The 17,759-nt window shown below is 38.4% G+C and overlaps 1 protein-coding gene across 2 annotated transcripts in view; it reads left to right on the forward strand.

Moving 5' to 3' along the window:
• The first annotated feature begins 221 nt into the window (after nucleotides 1–221).
• MIPEP (mitochondrial intermediate peptidase) overlaps nucleotides 222–17,759 on the forward strand; it is a 66,945-nt gene continuing 49,407 nt past the window's right edge. Inside the window, exons 1-10 of one of the 2 annotated variants that reach the window (XM_015622252.3) lie at nucleotides 222–413; nucleotides 3,380–3,553; nucleotides 5,380–5,468; nucleotides 6,464–6,550; nucleotides 7,544–7,607; nucleotides 9,287–9,469; nucleotides 12,072–12,228; nucleotides 12,627–12,675; nucleotides 13,320–13,380; nucleotides 14,051–14,103. In XM_015622252.3, coding sequence (XP_015477738.1) covers nucleotides 237–413; nucleotides 3,380–3,553; nucleotides 5,380–5,468; nucleotides 6,464–6,550; nucleotides 7,544–7,607; nucleotides 9,287–9,469; nucleotides 12,072–12,228; nucleotides 12,627–12,675; nucleotides 13,320–13,380; nucleotides 14,051–14,103 — 1,094 coding nt within the window. In that variant the 5' untranslated portion in view covers nucleotides 222–236. Of the gene's footprint in view, nucleotides 414–1,323; nucleotides 1,384–3,379; nucleotides 3,554–5,379; nucleotides 5,469–6,463; nucleotides 6,551–7,543; nucleotides 7,608–9,286; nucleotides 9,470–12,071; nucleotides 12,229–12,626; nucleotides 12,676–13,319; nucleotides 13,381–14,050; nucleotides 14,104–17,759 lie in introns of those variants that run through there. The other variant, XM_015622263.1, reaches the window with a different exon arrangement.

Raw genomic sequence — 17,759 nt, forward strand, 5'->3', positions numbered from 1 at the left:
GGCCGGGTCGGGCGCTGGTGTGTCGGGGAGCGGCGCAGGCTGGGGGAACGCCAAGAGCCAGGGCCAGAGGCGCCCAGAGGGCTGAGGGGCGGTGAGAAGCCTGAGCTCCGCCTCTCTCAGCTTCTCTCCGCCTCTCTCCGCCTCTCTCCGCCTCCTGCTGCCGCTCCTCCCCTCAGCAGGGACGCGCGGAGGTCGCGGCCGAGCGGAGGCCGCAGCTGTGGCGGGCCCGCTCCGCCATGCTGGGCGGCTGCCGGCGGGCGCTGCCCGCGGCGCTGGGCCGGGCGCTGCGGGGCCGGGCGGCGGGGCAGGGCGGCCGGGCAGTCAGCACCAGCTGGTGCCCCGTGGGCACCGCCTTCGATGCGAAGCAGCAGCAGCAGCAGCCGCTGCGCGGAGGCGCGGCGGGCAGGGACACGGTGAGCGGCGGGAGGGGAAGGCCGGGCCTGCCCGCTGGCAGCCTCGTGCTTCGCTTTGCTTGTCTGAACCGTTTTAAGGGAATTTTTTGGGTTGTAATTTTTCTTTCGAGTGATTTCTTTTTTTTAATTTTATTTTTAATGTAAGAGTTTATATGGGTTCTGGTAAACGTTATGACTTTTGGACACAGAAGCGTTTGACAGTGATGGCCTTGTACGTGGGAACGCTTTGAGTCTCAGTGGTGCCCATATGTCCATAAAGTGAGATTGCCCCTTCCATTGCCCCTTCCCTGCCGGCGCTCCCCTGTCAGAGCCATGCCACTGCACTCAGACAGTGCTTCAGGAGCAGCCACGCTGCTCGCATCCTCTTACCTGGGCGTTATTGCTGATGTTTTGCCTTTGGCAGAAAAGAGGTTTCTCTGCTGATTTGGTGACAGTCGGGTTTTCTGATGCGTATCTTTTTAGGGTGAGTCAGGGACGTTTGTTAATGTGTGTCCAGGGAATCAGCAGGCTCCCGGAGAGGGTAAGATGGCACAGTGCATACAGAATAGGTGCAGCTGTAAAATCCAGGTGTTTGCCCGCTGACTCAGCTGTTCCTGCCATGGTGCCCAGCCTGGCGGAGCTGTTGAACTTTGGGTTTTAGGGAGGACAAATCTGACCTCTCTGTTTATAATCTGGCACTTGCTTGGGAAGCCTTTCTTCAGGTTCTCATGCCTTCGCAAGCACACTGGTGTGAGTGTTGCTTCAGGAAGTAATCCAGTTAATATTGTCCATTTGGCAGGTCTAGGGAATGGGTTCCACTTGATTCACTTGGCCCACCGTTCTTTTGGAATACAGGTGTGTGTTTCAGGCTCACAAAGAGACTGAATCAAATAGGATGTAAATGCTGAGACCACGTGAAGACAAAAATGTTTCAGTCATGTAGCCAATGCCATTAAAGAACAGAGAGAACTGCACCGGGCTTCATTTTTTGGTAATTTTAAATTCTTTATGTTAAACTTGGTATCATATGTAAAAGGAGTTCCATGGACAATTTATCTCTAAGAGGAGATACATCCTGGTCACAGAGCACTGCATGCACAGGAAGAGCTCGATTGGGAGGATGGGTAATGATGTAGGGCAGCAGGAAGGCCTGGAGCTCTCAGGGATATTGCAGGATACTGCATCCTCTGGCTGAGGATCTGAGTGAAAAGGCAGTCTTGAGTGTCTTACACAGCAAGCATTATTCAAGAGTGCTGTGATACAAGTATGTTTATGTTTGTGTACACACAAACATAAAAAAAATTCCTTTTTCAGTGTTCAATTCCTGTTCCCAAATAATAAATTAAAACATGGGAAGTGTGAGGAAAGGTTTTCTTTCTTTAGCAAAAAAAAAAAAGTTGCTTTTAGCAACAGTGACAAAAAGAAAAGAGGAAAAAGCAGCCCAAAATGTTCCAGATGCATTCCTGAAGGGTTGCTTTTGCTTCAGAATACATACTTGTACAGACGAGCTGTCAATTTGTAGCTTTTTGTTTTATTTGGATAAATGCTAGCAAGCTGTATGCAAACCTGCATCTGACTGCTATAATACAAAGAGTTTGCAGAAAGTAGATTATAAAATGACTGCAGATTTGAAAATCTAGATTGTGATTTTCAGATACTGAGGTTGAATTTGGGAAGGGATAGATGTTATGTGAAATCACATACCTTTCATTGAAGCTGTAGTCAGGGGGTGAGGAGATGCTTGTGTTGTAGTTGGGCAGTTGCAAAGGGAGTGTATTGCTTGAAGAGATGTTGCTTTAACTTAAATGAAATTAAAGAATTACTAGGATAAGGCTTTTCACCCAGGGCATGGTTGGGCACTGGAACAGGCTACCCAGGGAAGTGGTCACAGCATCAAGCCTGACAGAGTTCAAGAAGTATTTGGACAGTGCTCTTTGGCCCATGGTGTGACTCTTGGGGAGGGTGCTGTGCAGGGCCAGGAACTGGACTTCAGTGATCCTTGTGGGTTCCTTCTGTCATGTGGAATTCAACACAAAACTTTTCCAAACAGTGTTAAAATGATAACATAAAAGCAAATCTTTAATTGAAAGCCTTTGAAGTGCACAACATGGAGATATGTACATGTGATACAGTAGTTCCACAATTTTTATAAGGTTAGTTGATTAGTATACCTAGCAAATATCGTCCAATTAGAAGAGCAGTTGGGTTAGATAATTTCTGCCCTGGGTTCAGCCCCATTGGAGTCCTGTCCCCCCTTGCCACCCACCCCTGGATTTTCTAACTCTACATTTTATTTTGTCTATGATACATGGTACAAAATAAAGTGTCCTTGCTAAACTAACAGGCAAAACTAAACAGAATTTCAGGAATGCATCAATAGGAGTTTTCTAACTGTGAAAAAGGGAGCTGGAAAAGTACTAGAAGTTGTAACTATGTATTAACAGCTACAAATACATAAAAACCAACAATCTCTAGGCATCACTTCCAGCTCAGGGGATTCTGTGGTTCTTTGAAATCTTTTTCCTGTTGTAGGCCTGCACTGTGGAACTTCTCTATCTGCTAGCATTAGTAATTTTGTTTGATCTGTGGTAGAACCTCCCTAAAGCTCTTCCATAAATGTAGAACCTAAGTGCCATCTGCATTTACCCTGCACAAATAAATGTGTTCACCGTGCCTTGTGGGACAGAGCCAAGCTTGATAGGAACTTCAGGAATAAAACTTTTCATTCCACAAACATTTTCAGTTGTTGATTATTTGTTTGAGGTCTTTTTCCAATATTGGGGGGCTCATTTAGTGAGCCTGAGACAACTGTCCTATTGCCTGCAATCTCTTGATATTTGGTGCTGCTGGCACACTGGTAAAGTGTTACAATATGCTAGCTAGGGTTATTTTGGTAAAATTCTGTAGTGGCAATTCAGTCTTGAAGCAAAGGTGCAGAAATCAAGGAGGGCAGTAGTGATGTGTTTTCATTGTGTTCTGTACTGCAGGGTCTGTTTGGTGTTCCAGAACTGAGCTGTCCAGAAGGATTTCAAGAAGCACAGCACAAAGCATTGCAAGAATCGGAACAGCTTGTCCAAAAGGCGTGTTCAACACCACCTGGGCCAGAGACTGTGATGATCTTTGATGAGCTTTCAGATAGCCTGTGCAGAGTAGCAGACTTGGTACATTACCTTTTTTATTTTTACATAAATTCTTTTAAATGGGCTGAGCTTGCATCATGTTCCATTTTACGATTTTCTGCACTGTGGTAAATAGCAGATCAGCTCCATGAAGTTTTGTGTTAAGACAGAAAATTAAATTCATTGAAAGTGAATTACAAAGGCTTTTACCAAATGATAGCTAAGTACAAATCCTGATAAACTGTCCAGTTATTTTTAAGACAGGTGCAAAAATTGTATAGAAGCTACAACAAGAAAAACAACAGTGAAATCATCTTGTGTTTCTGTTGCATTATTAATGCATAAGCTCTCCAGCATTGCTTTATTGTGGAAAAGAGAGTTTTGATTTCAGAGGTAAAGCTGCAGTGGCAATGCGCATGTTTTAAATTATGATCATTCAGAGGTGAAGTTCCATAAAGAGCTTTCAGAGTAAAGGCAGCAGATGAAAATTAACATTACCACTTTTTTATTAACAGAAGAAAAAGTCAGCAATTTCTTAGATCGTAGTTTTTGTGGTCCACAGATTTAGAGTACTTGGTCTGATATTCTGCATCACAAAATTTTAAGCTTAATACAGCATTTCATATTGCTCTCTGGAAGTTTGCCCAAAGTATATCTTTTATCAAAGCATCATTCTTTGCTGGAAGGAAGCAGAACCAACCTTCATACTGAAATCAGTTCTTAGTGAATAGGTTTTTTCAGGTCACTTGGGTTTTCACATTTGAATGTCTCTGTGTGTTTTCAGTTCTCCTATCTTATTCTTTTGTAGAATTAATACATCTTTTGTGCTGGGCACTTTTTCCTTCTGAAAGTACCTATAAGCTGTGTCAAGTCACTAGTTCTTATGTTTTGTATAGACTATGTCTAATTCTGTTTAATCAATCAATCAATACCTAAGTAAAACATTAGTGTCAGAATTCAGTGACCATAGTTTTGTATCAGACTGCTGAGTTAAAATTATCTCCTTGGTACTATATTCAGGCTTTTTATGTTCACACATGCACAGCCTTGCAGAACTGTTTGAAAGTTATTTGGTGATCATTATCTGTTGTTAAGAATTTTGATATCTTTCATTCAGCACCTTTTCTGTCAGTATTATACAGGATTTTAAAAAGGAATTCTTAGGAATGCTAAAAATTTTAAGTATGTAACATTTCTAAGGCTGCCTTTTCAATCAAACTGCAATAATATTTTATACTGTCAGCTTGTTGCATGTACTTTCTGTGAAATTGTGCTTAATGTCTTCAGTATATTCCTAGACTTTAAATATATTCTTAATATTTTAAGTCTATCATGTCAATGCTAAAACCACCCTGAATTCATGTCAGCAGTCCTGGAAGCCCCTAGCTCCCCAGCCATTTTTAGCATCCTTTTAGCCTTATGAACCAGCCTCCTGAAATATTTTGAGTTTTACAAAAAATCAGTATTTTTTCCTATTAGGAAGTATGCACATTTGGTGGTGTACTTTCTTCTTAACTAGAAAATTAAGTTTTAAAAATCTTTTTAAATAACATTTAAATATGTTGGAGTAGCTCTGTGTTGTATGGACTCTTAAGATACACACTACTTAAAATGTTTTAAGAAGTGTATGAATGAATGATGTTTATTGGAAAGAAATAGGAACTGTGTAGTTTAATAATTGTCAGCAAAGTTTCCCAGTCAGCTTTATGTTTTAGACAAGAAAAGGCAAATTCTCCTAAGTGATTGCATAGAACTGTAGAAATAAATATTAATATAAATAGAACTACTTGAATGCAATTTATTTATAAGCCAGGATTTTTTTTTTATTTGTGTTTTTGCCTCACTGTTTTCTTCTTCTGCTGCATCAGGCTGATTTTGTAAAAGTTGCCCACCCTGACTTTGCATTCAGAGAGGCTGCTGAAGAAGCTTGCAGAAACATTGGTACTGTGGTAGAGAAGTATGTTTTCTTTTTTCTTTGTTTTTTTTTTTTTTTTTCTATTTTCATACACAGCTTTAAAAATTACTGTATGATCATCTATGAAAACAGCAATCAAAAAAATACTTATGCATGGGAACAAAGTTTCAGTCTTCTGTTACAGATATTTAAGGGTTTAGTTTTGTTACAGTATTTCCTGAAAGGTTTTTCTGTTTTAGTTGCAGTTTATGGCTTCATGTCACTGAGGACCATCAAAGGCTCAAGTAACATTTTTCTAAGACTTGTGACAATTCTCTAGTGGTTGCAAAGTTTATGTACAAAATACTTGAAAGTGGATTTCTAAGGACTTTGATTAGCACACCATGTATAACAATATGATTTTAATATCTGAATGCCACTTCAGATACAAAATTTGTAGAAAGAAAAAATTATTCACATATTATCTTGAGAGACTCATAAACTGTTGTGTGCATGTGTTTTGTTGCCCACTGTATCCCACCTGGGAGTGCAGGATAAATCTGATGGACACTGTGTTGTCTGCATGGGGACAGTGCTTGATGTGTGGAAATGTTCTGGGGATAGTAAGCTCTTAGTCTGTCACAGTGGCAGTCAGCAGCACATTTATCTGATGGCAAATTTGAGCACAAATTTGATGGGGTGTTTTCAAAGTAAGAATTAGAAAACCATTCTCCCACCTTTATGCTCTCATCGTGTTTATCTTTGTTCATAAAAATATAAGCAGTGTTAGACTTGTTCATATTGCCACAAAATACAGTCCAGAAGTATTTTTCTGTCTGATGCACAAGACACCTGTTTCCATGCTGGTTTGTCCACACATGCTCTGTATAGAAATTTTTACTTTTTAACTGTGATTGTGTATCAGAAAGCTTTTTGAAAATACAGTCCTTGGCTTTTAATGTCATTTTACTAAATACTGCCTTTGAATGAGTAATACCAAGAAACTGAAATACTAGTCTGTTGCTAACACATGATTCTTTTATTCTATATCTTTTCAGATTAAATACAGATGTTGAACTGTGTCAGAGTCTGAGACGTCTGCTAGCTGATGAAACTGTAATGAGTACCTTAGATCCAGAAACCAGGTACTTACTAATGCATATAGATCTTCATAGATTGTAAATAGACTCTTGTAGATTTAGATTCTTAGATGGTATATATTATTCCTTATTGTACTTGTATTTTGTGTTTTCTTAAATTAATAAATGCAGTTTTGGAAAACATGCTACATCTCCATTATTAATTTATTAGTCACTACCAAATTACCTGCACAGGAGTTAGGAAGTTTGTAGTTGTATAATCTTGGAGAATGTCTGTGACTGTAGAGCACAAGATACATTTATGCTGAATGACTGAGATCTTGCAGGAACAAAAAAATGCAAACTTAAGATTTTCATCAATAATATTCTTTTGATTAAAACTATATACTGTATTGTAATGTAGATATCAATATTTTTAGGAATGAAATTAGGGAACCTTATATAACTTGATTTCACTTTATGGAAGTTTATATTTTTCAAAATAAGTTTAGCAGTGTATTTATTGAAAGCTTACTTTATGATTGCTGTAATAGGTTTTATTAGCTGTTTGTGCAGTTATAGTTTTGAATTATTTATTCACTGACATGGTTAGACAAGCTTAATGCACAAGTTATTTCCTCCTTCCTTCTTTCACCATGATCAAGGATGTTAGGTTTGGAAAGGTATTTTTCTGATGTTAAGATAAATTAAGTGTGAAAGGAAATTAAAATGGTAATTTGTACAAATTGGTTGAACATCTAAATTAAGGTACTGGAATGATTTTGAAGGATATTTTCAAAGCAGATGACTAAACTAACAACAAAGGACAAATTGTTTCTCACTGAGTAAATTGTTGAGGACCTCAAACATAGGAAATATTTGTCTCTAATAAAAAGATTCATATAAGTGTGGCATTATTCTCTGTGAAAGACATGAAGCATAAATAACTACTAAAGGCGAAGACATGAAGCATAAATAACTACTAAAAGCAAAATCTGTTAAGAAATGATGCTTACTATCAAATGAGGCTGTTTTAACAGGGGTTTACTGTATTTTTAGGCGAGTGGCAGAACTTTTTATGTTTGATTTTGAGATCAGTGGCATTCATTTGGATGAAGAAAAGGTAATTTCTGGCTACAATGTATGAACAGAAATATGTCTGTCTACAAAGACCAGATAATGAAACATGTGGGATGTGAAATCACATAATTCTGGGTCACTTTGTCCTGTGTGGAGCTTTGTTGCCTTAGAAGTGATTCATTTTGTCTATTTTAAATCACTTCTAAAGGAAGTTTTTACATAGTTGGTTGTTCTTCCTAGTTTGGTCCTCATCATTCCTTTCAGTTCTGAGGAGTTACAAGCAAGTCCTGGGATCCTGTTTTCTTTCTTTGGTGTCTACATCAGATATTTAAGATGGCTGCTCAGCTGTCACAGCAACATATTTACAGAGAGGGAAAAGCAGCACTCCATGCACCTTGTTGATAGATTAATTAAGTGTAGTGTGTTAGAAGTTGTGTGTCCAAGCACTCCTGGGGTGCTCACATAACCAGAAGTTGTAAATCTTGTTCAATCTTGTTCAAAATATCTGAGCATGGCCTGATTACCTGTCTTGGAGCTATTACATAGTTTTGCAGTAGTTAGTGATGGATATTCCAAACCTAGCAGCTTACACCATGCTCTGTGATATGGATGCTCTATCAGATCATTGTTCCTGTCACTGTATAAAGTTAATTTCTTTTTTATTTGGGTCATCCCCTCCAAAAACATCTGTACAAAAGCTTTTCTACCAGACTGATGCTATAGAGTTATTCTGAAGATCATGGTTTTAATGGTGTTCTGTGACCTAGAAAATGATTCTAGAATATATTTTTGCAATTTCTTTGTCCAAAGAACAACCCTGAAACTTCAGCTCTCGGGTTTATGTCTGATTTGACTATTGGTTTTATGGTGCTTCATCTCCTTTCAGTTACAATTTCATTTATTTTTGCATGTTTTTCTCTTCCTCCTCTGCCTATCCCACTTTTCTTGCTTGCTGCTCAGTGTTTATTTTCAATTCTCATTTAAGACTTTATAAATCCTTCCCTGGTGTAAGTTGAAGTTTACTTCTGCTACAAAGAATTTCTGCCTCTTAAAATAAAACTCAAAGATAAATTTTAGAGATAAAGGGTGGGAATGGGAGGACAGAGATCACATTGCCATTCTTAGGACTCTAAAAGTTATGTTGTATGTGTACCCTCAGCCTTTGTTTTTTTTAGCTATGAACCCAATAGAGACCATACTCTACTAATGTGAGCAAGTTCACTGAAGCAAATCTTGCATGATTAAATGTGTGAAATACTGTAATGATGGTGATAAAACTCTAAGCCACAAACTCCTAAGAGAAGGATTGAAATACTGTAAATAGTTTACAGTCTCCAGAAAACAGCACAATACAAACAGGAAGAAGACAACTTAATTCTATATGTGTTTTAGGGTATCTCTCTCAAAGACGCTTCTTTTTTTATTCAATGTTTTACATAGCAATCAGTTACAAGCTAGCAAAGCTTATGTAAATTCTACTTGAACTCCACTGTACGTTTTCTTACTGCAGAAACAGGGGCATTTTCTTTGAAATTTCAATGCTTTGTGAGAATCTGATCTTGTTGACTTGCCCTGGATTATGTCTTTGTTGATTCTGTAGGTATAATCTTAAGTGTTGTATTTTCTGCTTCATTTTTGAAAGAGCCCTCTAAGGTTTAAAAACTTTGAGTTCTTCTTGTACTGTGTCTGAAGATATTATTTTCTGCTTTATTTTTCTTACAGCGTAAAAAGGCAGTCGACCTCAACGTCAGAATATTGGATTTATGTAATGAATTTCTGATAGGAACTCACATTCCCAACAAGATTGACAAACATGTTTTGCCAGAACATATTCGGTATAATTTTACAGCTGAAGGCAATTACTTACGAGTTGCTGGTCTACATGCTGATTGTCCTGATGATCTGGTTTGTATTCCCTCACTTTGCTTTAGCATCCTTTATGCCAGAGGTGCATATCAGTTATTTGATGTGTTAGTTAGGCAAATGCTCTGTTATTACTAACGAGGAAAAACTTTTGTAGAATGTAATGATCAATGGCTTATTTGCTAGTAGCAGGTATGAAATAATGGCTGTGCAGATCCTGAAAGGCTGGAGGAGGAAGAGGGGCAGAATACAGTCTGTATTTTAGGCTTCAATTTATTCACTTCAATTTATTCACACTTCAATTTATTCAGAGGTAGAATCCCATAAAATGCTGTTCTGAAGGGTAAAGGAGCTCAAGAGAGCAGGTAGTTCTCTAAAGGCATCATCCTCCAAGCACGTGAGAGTATTGAGATACTCAGTGCATCCTGATCCTTAGAAGGCCAAGCAGATGTTATCAGGAACCAGGCTTGACAAGAAGACAACTCTTAACAAAGCTTCATCTCTAAAAGATAGCATACATGGAGTGGAAGCAGGTACAAGATCCAGGGGAGGAATGCAGAAACATTGCCTGTATGTGTAGGATGATGTAGGGAAGGTCAAAGCTCAGCTGCAGCAGTGACTTGGAAGGGACATCAAAAACAACGGGACAGTTACTGCTGTATTGGTTCTAAAAGCCTGAGCAAGGAAAACATGGACTCAGTGCTGGGTAAGGTGGGTGACAGTGGCAGCAGACAGATAAGGCTGAGATGCTCATCACTTTCTTTTGCCTCAATGTTCATCAGTGATTTTAGTCCAAGGTAGGAGATTACAGGCTGGATTGGTGGAAAACCAGACAGGTGAAAAAACTAATTTCATGATCGCACTCAGAGAATAGTGGTTGACATGCACCCTACAGGAAGACTGGTAGTGGAGGAACTCTTGCAGGGGTCCATTCTGGGTTCCCTCATTAACACATTTATCAGTGATGTAGAGGAAGTGACAAGAGGGCTTGTCTACCAGATTCGCAGGAAAGAGCAAATAGGGAGGAACAATCAATACACTTGAAGGTCAAGGCTGATATTCGGAGTGGCCTAAAAGCTGGGATAATGGTTCAGTGGCAGTCTTACATAATTCCAAAAGGATAAGAGAGAAATCATACACCTGGAAATGAAGAATTCCTGGTTATAGGGCAGGCTTGGACTGCCTGGCTGGCAGAGGCCCCCAGTGTTGGTGAGCAGAAAACTGGGCATGAGCCAGCAGTGATCCTGGCAGCAAAGGGACCAACAGCATCTGGACTTCTTGGAGACTGAGGGAAGAGATCAGACCCCCACTCTTCAGGAGGCCACCAAGATGGGCAGTAATGGGAGTGCTTGCACTGTGAGGAAGGGTAGAGGGATTTGGGCTTGTTCACCCTGTAGCAGAGAGGGTTTGAGGGGGCCCTGACAGCACCCTGCCAGTACCTACAAGGATGACATGGAGAAAATAGAGCCATGCTCTTCAGCGTGGTGCATGTTAGGAGAACAAGTATCAAAAGTCACAGGTTGAGATAAGAAGTGCCAGCTGGAGAAGCTTTTCCTGCTCACGATACCCAAGCAGTGAAATAGTGAGGTCATGCTGTCTCTCCCATGCACAGAAACCCTCCATATGCAGGGTTTCAGGACCAGACTGGAAAAAGCTTTGTGTGACTTGGTCTTAGCTCATAGCTGTCTCTGCTTTGCACAGGAGATTGAATTAGAGACCTCATAAAGTTCCATCCAACCTGAATTCCGAAAAAAAAAATCTTACTTTAGTTATTGTTAATGTTGTTTTTCTAAAAATTAATTTAGAGTTATAAATGTAAAATTAATTTAGACTCATTGAAATGTGGCAGTGGCTCCCTAGACTTTTAGATACAATTCTAGGATCAGGAGCATATTAAAACATTCCAGTTTTCTTCCTTCACTTATACTATGTAGAGAGAAGCTTAGTCCAGATGTAGGCAAGTATAAGTTGTTGCTGGATTTCTTGAGTTTATTCCATATGTAGAAAATAAAATTATATGTGATTGGTTTGTGGAACATAAAAGCATTTTATCAAATTTTGTGAGTCTCCAGGTAGTTTTATTTTCAGTCATGAAAAGACCCAAACTATCTAAAACCATGAGAAAGGGAGAAAGTTTGTGGGCAGATGGACAGACTAACAGTTTCCTACTACAAAAGAAATAAGGCTTTTCTCTTCCTCTCTTTACTCTCCCTTGACCCCATCTCTTTTTCTTTTCAGATCCTTCCATAAGCAAACTTAACTGATAGGCAGAGAACAATTTGGGTTTATTTTCAGAAGTTTTAATGAGTTAAGACAGCCCACAGAGTGGTCTGAAAAGCACAGATGTTGGCATAAAGAGGGAGTTGATGAGAAACTGTTGACAGGAGTAGAGAGCAGGACCCTTTTTGGCAGTCTTGATATCTTAGGCTGTCTCACTGCATTTCCTCATTCCAGTTTTAATGGGTAAGAGAGCTGTAATTGTCAAGCAGTTGTAATTACTATGGTTAAAAGGCTTTAGGCCTTTTCCCAACAGTATCAGTGAAATAGTGCTGTTGTGCCAGATCTTCAGTTGCATCACTTTTTACAGTTAAAAATTGCTCTGTAGCAATGTAACTTGCTTATTTTTTTTTTTTCCTTGTATTAGGTACGAGAAGCTGCTTACAAGATTTTCCTCCACTCAAACACTCAGCAGCTGGCTCGATTGGAGGAATTGCTTGCGAGCCGAAACAGCCTGGCACAGTTGGTTGGCTACGACACCTTTGCTCATAGGGCTCTTCAGGGAACAATGGCCAAAAATCCAGGTATAAGGCATGTATGGAAGGACATGTTGAGAAATTGGATTTGTAACGTGTGAGGTTAAAGGTTGTTAGTTTCTTTAGCTAAGTTCACACATACTTCTTCCAGTGAAGTGTTTTATTGCAGTTACATTTTGCTCTATGCCATACTCAGTGCAACTGTAAATAACAGTACTCACTGAGGGGGATCTGGTGTTTTGGTTCAGAATTGATGATCACCCCTTAGATTATGAAGGTGTCATTATCTCAGCATGTAACAAAGTAAATGTAGTACTAAATTCTCTTGAAATCATGTCAATGGAGTAATTTATTAAAAATCTAAAGGAATTTTGGTTTGGAATATTCTCATGTAAATTTAACATCCTTTAGGGAAAATAATTTTAATATTTTTTCCTTCCATCTAGAAACAGTAAGACAATTTCTGGAGAAGCTTTCTGAGCAGTTGTCTAAAAGGTATGTCTTTTTCACTAAGTGTTTTTTTAACCATACTCTTTATTTCAAGAATAGAGGGACTTGTGCACTAATAAATTAGTCAGTGCTGCTATTATGTGCTCTAATGAAACAAAAACTGAGACTTCCCCAAAATTTTGAGAGAAGGCTATTTGCTTAGAATAAATTCTGTGTCTGTGATCAGAGAACACCCAGGACTGAATGTAAGAAATGCAGTGAACAGCAAACAAGAAGACCAAGTTGAAGTGCAGAACACCTCTCCTGGTCTTCATGCCATATGCACAACTCCATATATTTTGCATCTCTAAACAAATTTCCCTGTTTGTCCCTCTTGCCACCCTGAGCTCCACACAGCACAGAACAGTCGCACCACTGGGTATAAATGAGGTGTGTTGTAAGAATGGCAATGTTTTGGAGCTGTACAACCTAAAGAAGAGGGACTTAATTTGAAAGTACTTGAATGGCAGAAGCAGAGTGAAAAGGTTTTTCTACTCTTGTATGAGGGTCTGCCATTTTGTATAGTCATTTTAAATAGTACTATAAATCTCTGATGATGGACATTTTATTAGGATCGAATATTATCATGTACTGTATTTCACTGCTCAAAAATCTTCCATTAACATTTTCCTCATAAAAATATTTTTCAGAACTCAAAAAGACTTTGAAATGATGACAAAGATGAAAATGAAGCTCAACCCCCACAATTCAGTAAGTTACATTTCCATATGTGATTGTTTCGTTTCTTTAAAAAAATATCTTTATAAAAATTCTTTATAAAAAGTAAGGTACATGTTCTACAATTATTTCTACTTTACTGTACAAGATGTAGTAGAATTAGAAACATTCTCTCTTCTGGCTTCAAATGCTTTCTGACTACTTAATTGCTGTATTAAAACCAAGTATTGAGAGAGCTGTTGGTTTTTACAAAGTGATACTGAGATAACCAGAGCATAAAGCAGTGAAAGGGGGTATCACTTTGCTTTGAATTAATTGACTCATTTGAGAAATAAAGGCTGTACTTTAGGTAAGATTCAAGTCTAGTTTATATACTACATTGATAAGTAATAAGATATTACTATATCTTAATGCTGTACATATCTAGGTTTATCTTTTTATTTGAACTGAGTCTATTTCTTGAAATCTGATATGAAGTCCTATCATATAGTTGAATGAGAAGACCGATCTTCAAGAAGTGTTAACAAAGTTTTCAGGTTATGGTATATGATGCTATTTTTGGTTTGAGCCCTAACTGTTTCCCATTATGTTTTAAAATTCTGTGACTTGCTGAAACTGCAAAAATACACAAGTGAAGCAAAACTTTTACTTTGGGTTCACTTGTTGTCCATTATTGTAATTATAAGCTGGAATTCTCTTTCAGATGCTGATGCCATGGGATCACCCCTACTACAGTGGAGTCCTTCGTGCTGAGAGGTAAGCTCCTTATGTTCCTGATTGTAATGTAAATGAGTGTCCTTGCAATAAAGACAAAGAAAGTACTCAATATAAACAGGATTTCTTTCTTTGAAGATGTACCTCAATAAGAAAAAATAAATACTATCTAGTGGGAGACTAACATTTTATTACATTTTTTAATTACTGCTGGAATGCCTGTATGGCATTCCATGGCCCTTGTGGTGTTGTGCAGGGAAGTATTGGCCCTCTTTGAAGATAAAGAGGATGAAGCAGACTCAGAACAGATAGAAGATCTTTATTGTTTTGCTTTTAGTTCTTAACTGGGCTGTGGTATTGTTTAAAAATAAATTTTGAACACTGATTACAATTCAACTCCTCTTAAAATTTTAACTTCATTGTGCTTCTTACCGAATGTACAACTTTATCCTCTTCTGCATACTTGAAATAGCAACTTGTTCAGTAAATCTTTGCTGCATATGATTAGAATCGTTCTTATCTCTCTTGCAAAGACTGGGAAATAAATCCTTAACACAGATTTAAATAGTGCACAGGGCCTTTGCACATGAGATGTCAGCTCTGAAAGATGTAAGTCCTGCATGTTGCCTTTATTAGATCAGCAGCAGTGACCTTTTAAGTTTCTGTTGGAAAAGATAATTGAAAATTATTCCGCTCTCACAAGAGGGTTAGAAAATAAATTTTCCTTCACTGCAGATCTTCAGTTTTTTGGTTTTTAAACAAAAATGTATCTGATTAAAAGAGTAGTTTTCTCTGATCAGAAAGCTTTGACAGTATAGACATGGTATGGAAGGATTGTCAGCAGCTGGCCTGCTTGTTTTCAGAACTGGTGTGTGCCATAAGAGTTAGAGCATTAGGTGTAGGAGGCAGTGTGTTTGTTAATTCTCCTGGAGGGGTGTCTTCTGATGCTGATTGTCCTTAGTCTTACTGTCCTTCTTAGATCTCCTCATGAAGCTAACCATCTCATAACTGAGTTGCTGATGATCACAAGTAGATCATTCTGCTCTTTTTGGCATTAGAAAGAAAAATGTTTCTTTTCCTTGGAGACCCAATTAAGTTACTTTAAGAATTGCATGGTGACTTTGTGAAGGGAGAGCTGCAGATAAAAGAGCCATAGGCATTGGAAGTGTATCTTTGCTATTTTTTTTTGTATCCAGGCACCAAGTCCGGAAGTTGGATCAGTTTGAAGAGTCTCCTGAATCTATGTAGGGCCTCCTTGATTACAATGAAGGGTTGGGGCCCAATGTTTTTCTCCCTCCAGCTTGGGCAGGACTATTTGTTTCTGGCAGGTATAAAAGAACCTACAAGACCAGGGAAAAATAGAAGTTTCCTTTCTATTGTGTGCAGAGCTGCTTTGCTTTAACACAGTAGTGTAGATTTTTCACAGTCCTGTTATCTGGATGGTTGTATGTCTCTGGAAAAAGTGTTTCATCTAACTGACTGAACGAGGCTTTACTTCTATTCTGCTCATATTGTGGGTGTTTAACAGGGTAGTGGATAGTCAGCTCTGTAAAGTAAAACTCACTTTTCCCCTGCATAGTGTCAAGGACTGCTTTATGAAACTAGACAGGAGTCAGAGTATGCATACAGCAACCTGAGGATGGGACTATACCTTGTCATGTCTGTGCCCTAAATGCCCTGTTACCCAAATGGAATCTCCTATCCTTTATCTTGTGTTTGTTCTTACCTTGTTTGACCACATCCCTTCTTGAATACCCTGTGGATGCTATGGTATGTTCAGTTCAGCACTTTTGTAGCTGGAAGATGAGAGCTGTATCTGTCACACAAACCTTCATGCTTGGCTGGAGTTTGACTTTTGGCTATTTGTTGTTACTCTTGTCCTAACTGAGCCAATTATCTTGTAGTATTAAATTATTCATCTAAGGAAAAGTGATGTTGTTTTCCCTGGTTGGTTGGTAGGTTTTTTCCCATGAGAAAGTGATTGAATGCTTTTTTTTTAAAAAAATATTGTTTTTATTTATTTATTTTTTTTTTTATTTCTAAGCTTAATAAATAACTTTACTTCTATTTTATTTTGCATTTTTTCAACTTGGAATCACAAAATATGTTTTCAAACAAGATGCACTTAACTGTCTTGCATTTCTCTTGTTCTTTGTTTAGTCTATTATGTTTTTTATTTTTGTTCTTTGAGGATTTCTTTCTTTAGGAAGAAATATACTTTTAGCTTTAGGTCTTTAACAGAAATGCCATGGTTGTATTTGTAGTAGTGCTGCACAGAGCATGGCTTAAGTATTTGTCTCTCATGTTTTGGGGCTTTGTGGTAGTTTGTGTGGTGGATTTTTGTATTAGGAATTTCTCTTTTCTTCTGCTTAGTAAAACATTTTTATTGAAATGGAAGCAAATGCATGCTTTTGGGTATTCCTTTCGGACTACGTTTGTCACCATGGCTCCAGCTCAAGTACAGACCCACAGTTTCCTAGGTATTGTCAGGTACATAAGAAGCAGATTACAGATGTAGGTATAAAGGAAGAGAATACGGGGATTTAGTTCTTGATTAAATAACTCAGCACTAGGGGGTGCAGGAAATACTAGATGGGACAGTGTGTCTGCTGGAAAATGTTACTGTGTCTTAGTTTGACCTATTCAACCATTCCGCTTTAGTCCTCCAGATTTTGACCAGCTGCATCTCAAATAACACTGAAACTCATGACATATTTTCAATGTGTCTGTTTTATATTTGCAGCATGTTGTGTATTTTAACTGTATTTATATACTTTATCTTCTAAATATACATTTAGTCTTTACTGTAACAGGATTAAGTAAACAAATCCTTCACTAGTTTTGAGAGGTAGGTATTTACTTCTGAAGGATGCAGGATGCCCTCACGCGTTTGGGCTGTAGAGTTTTGATGCTATTTGCTGTCGCATTGGGTTGTTTTTTGTCGCTGCTTTCCACGGCATTACCGACCGTCGCTGCTGTTCTGCCACTTGAACAGCAGGGGACGCTGCAGACTAAAACCACACAGTTGCGGTTTTTCTGTCTAAGCCCGGCCGCAACAATTTTGTTTCTGTCAGCTTTCACCAAGTCTTTTCCCTGGAAACTTGATCCTACTTCAAAAGTGTAAGCCTCCCATTGATGGGAACAGGATATTTTACTTTTTTTTTTTTTTTTTTTTTCCCCAGACTATGTTAAGTAGCCTCTCTGGCTTTAAACCTACAGTTAAGACAGTGTAATGTTTTTGTAGCTATAGTTTAAGAGGCAGGGAAAATACATACCGGTATAAATGTACTTTTAAGAGAAAAAGGAGACAAAAGTCTGAAAATCATGGTAGTAGTATCTTAAAAGAAGATAGAGTAATTAGGAGAACCTCAAGAATTTTGGCAGGCTAAGGGTAATAAACCAGTGAGTGCTAGAACATGCTTCAGCATCTAACAAGAAAATGTCTAATATGTATATTATAAAAATAATAGCGTTGCATTTTAATGCAGACAAGTACCCAAGTATTAATTAAATTGCATTACTTCTCAGTAAGTGCAGCTGTAATTTGCAAGTCCCTGATCTTGCAAAGATGTGGTAGTCCTGCTGACTTCTTCTGGGTCAGAGGAAAAAACACAACAGAAAATCGCCCCAAAATGCTGTGAGAGACTTTTTGAAGTCAGCCTTGAAGGTAGGATTGGCTGTGCTTAGTCACATCTGAC

Source organism: Parus major, chromosome 1 (genome assembly GCF_001522545.3).
Source record: "Parus major isolate Abel chromosome 1, Parus_major1.1, whole genome shotgun sequence".
NCBI lineage: Eukaryota > Metazoa > Chordata > Aves > Passeriformes > Paridae > Parus > Parus major.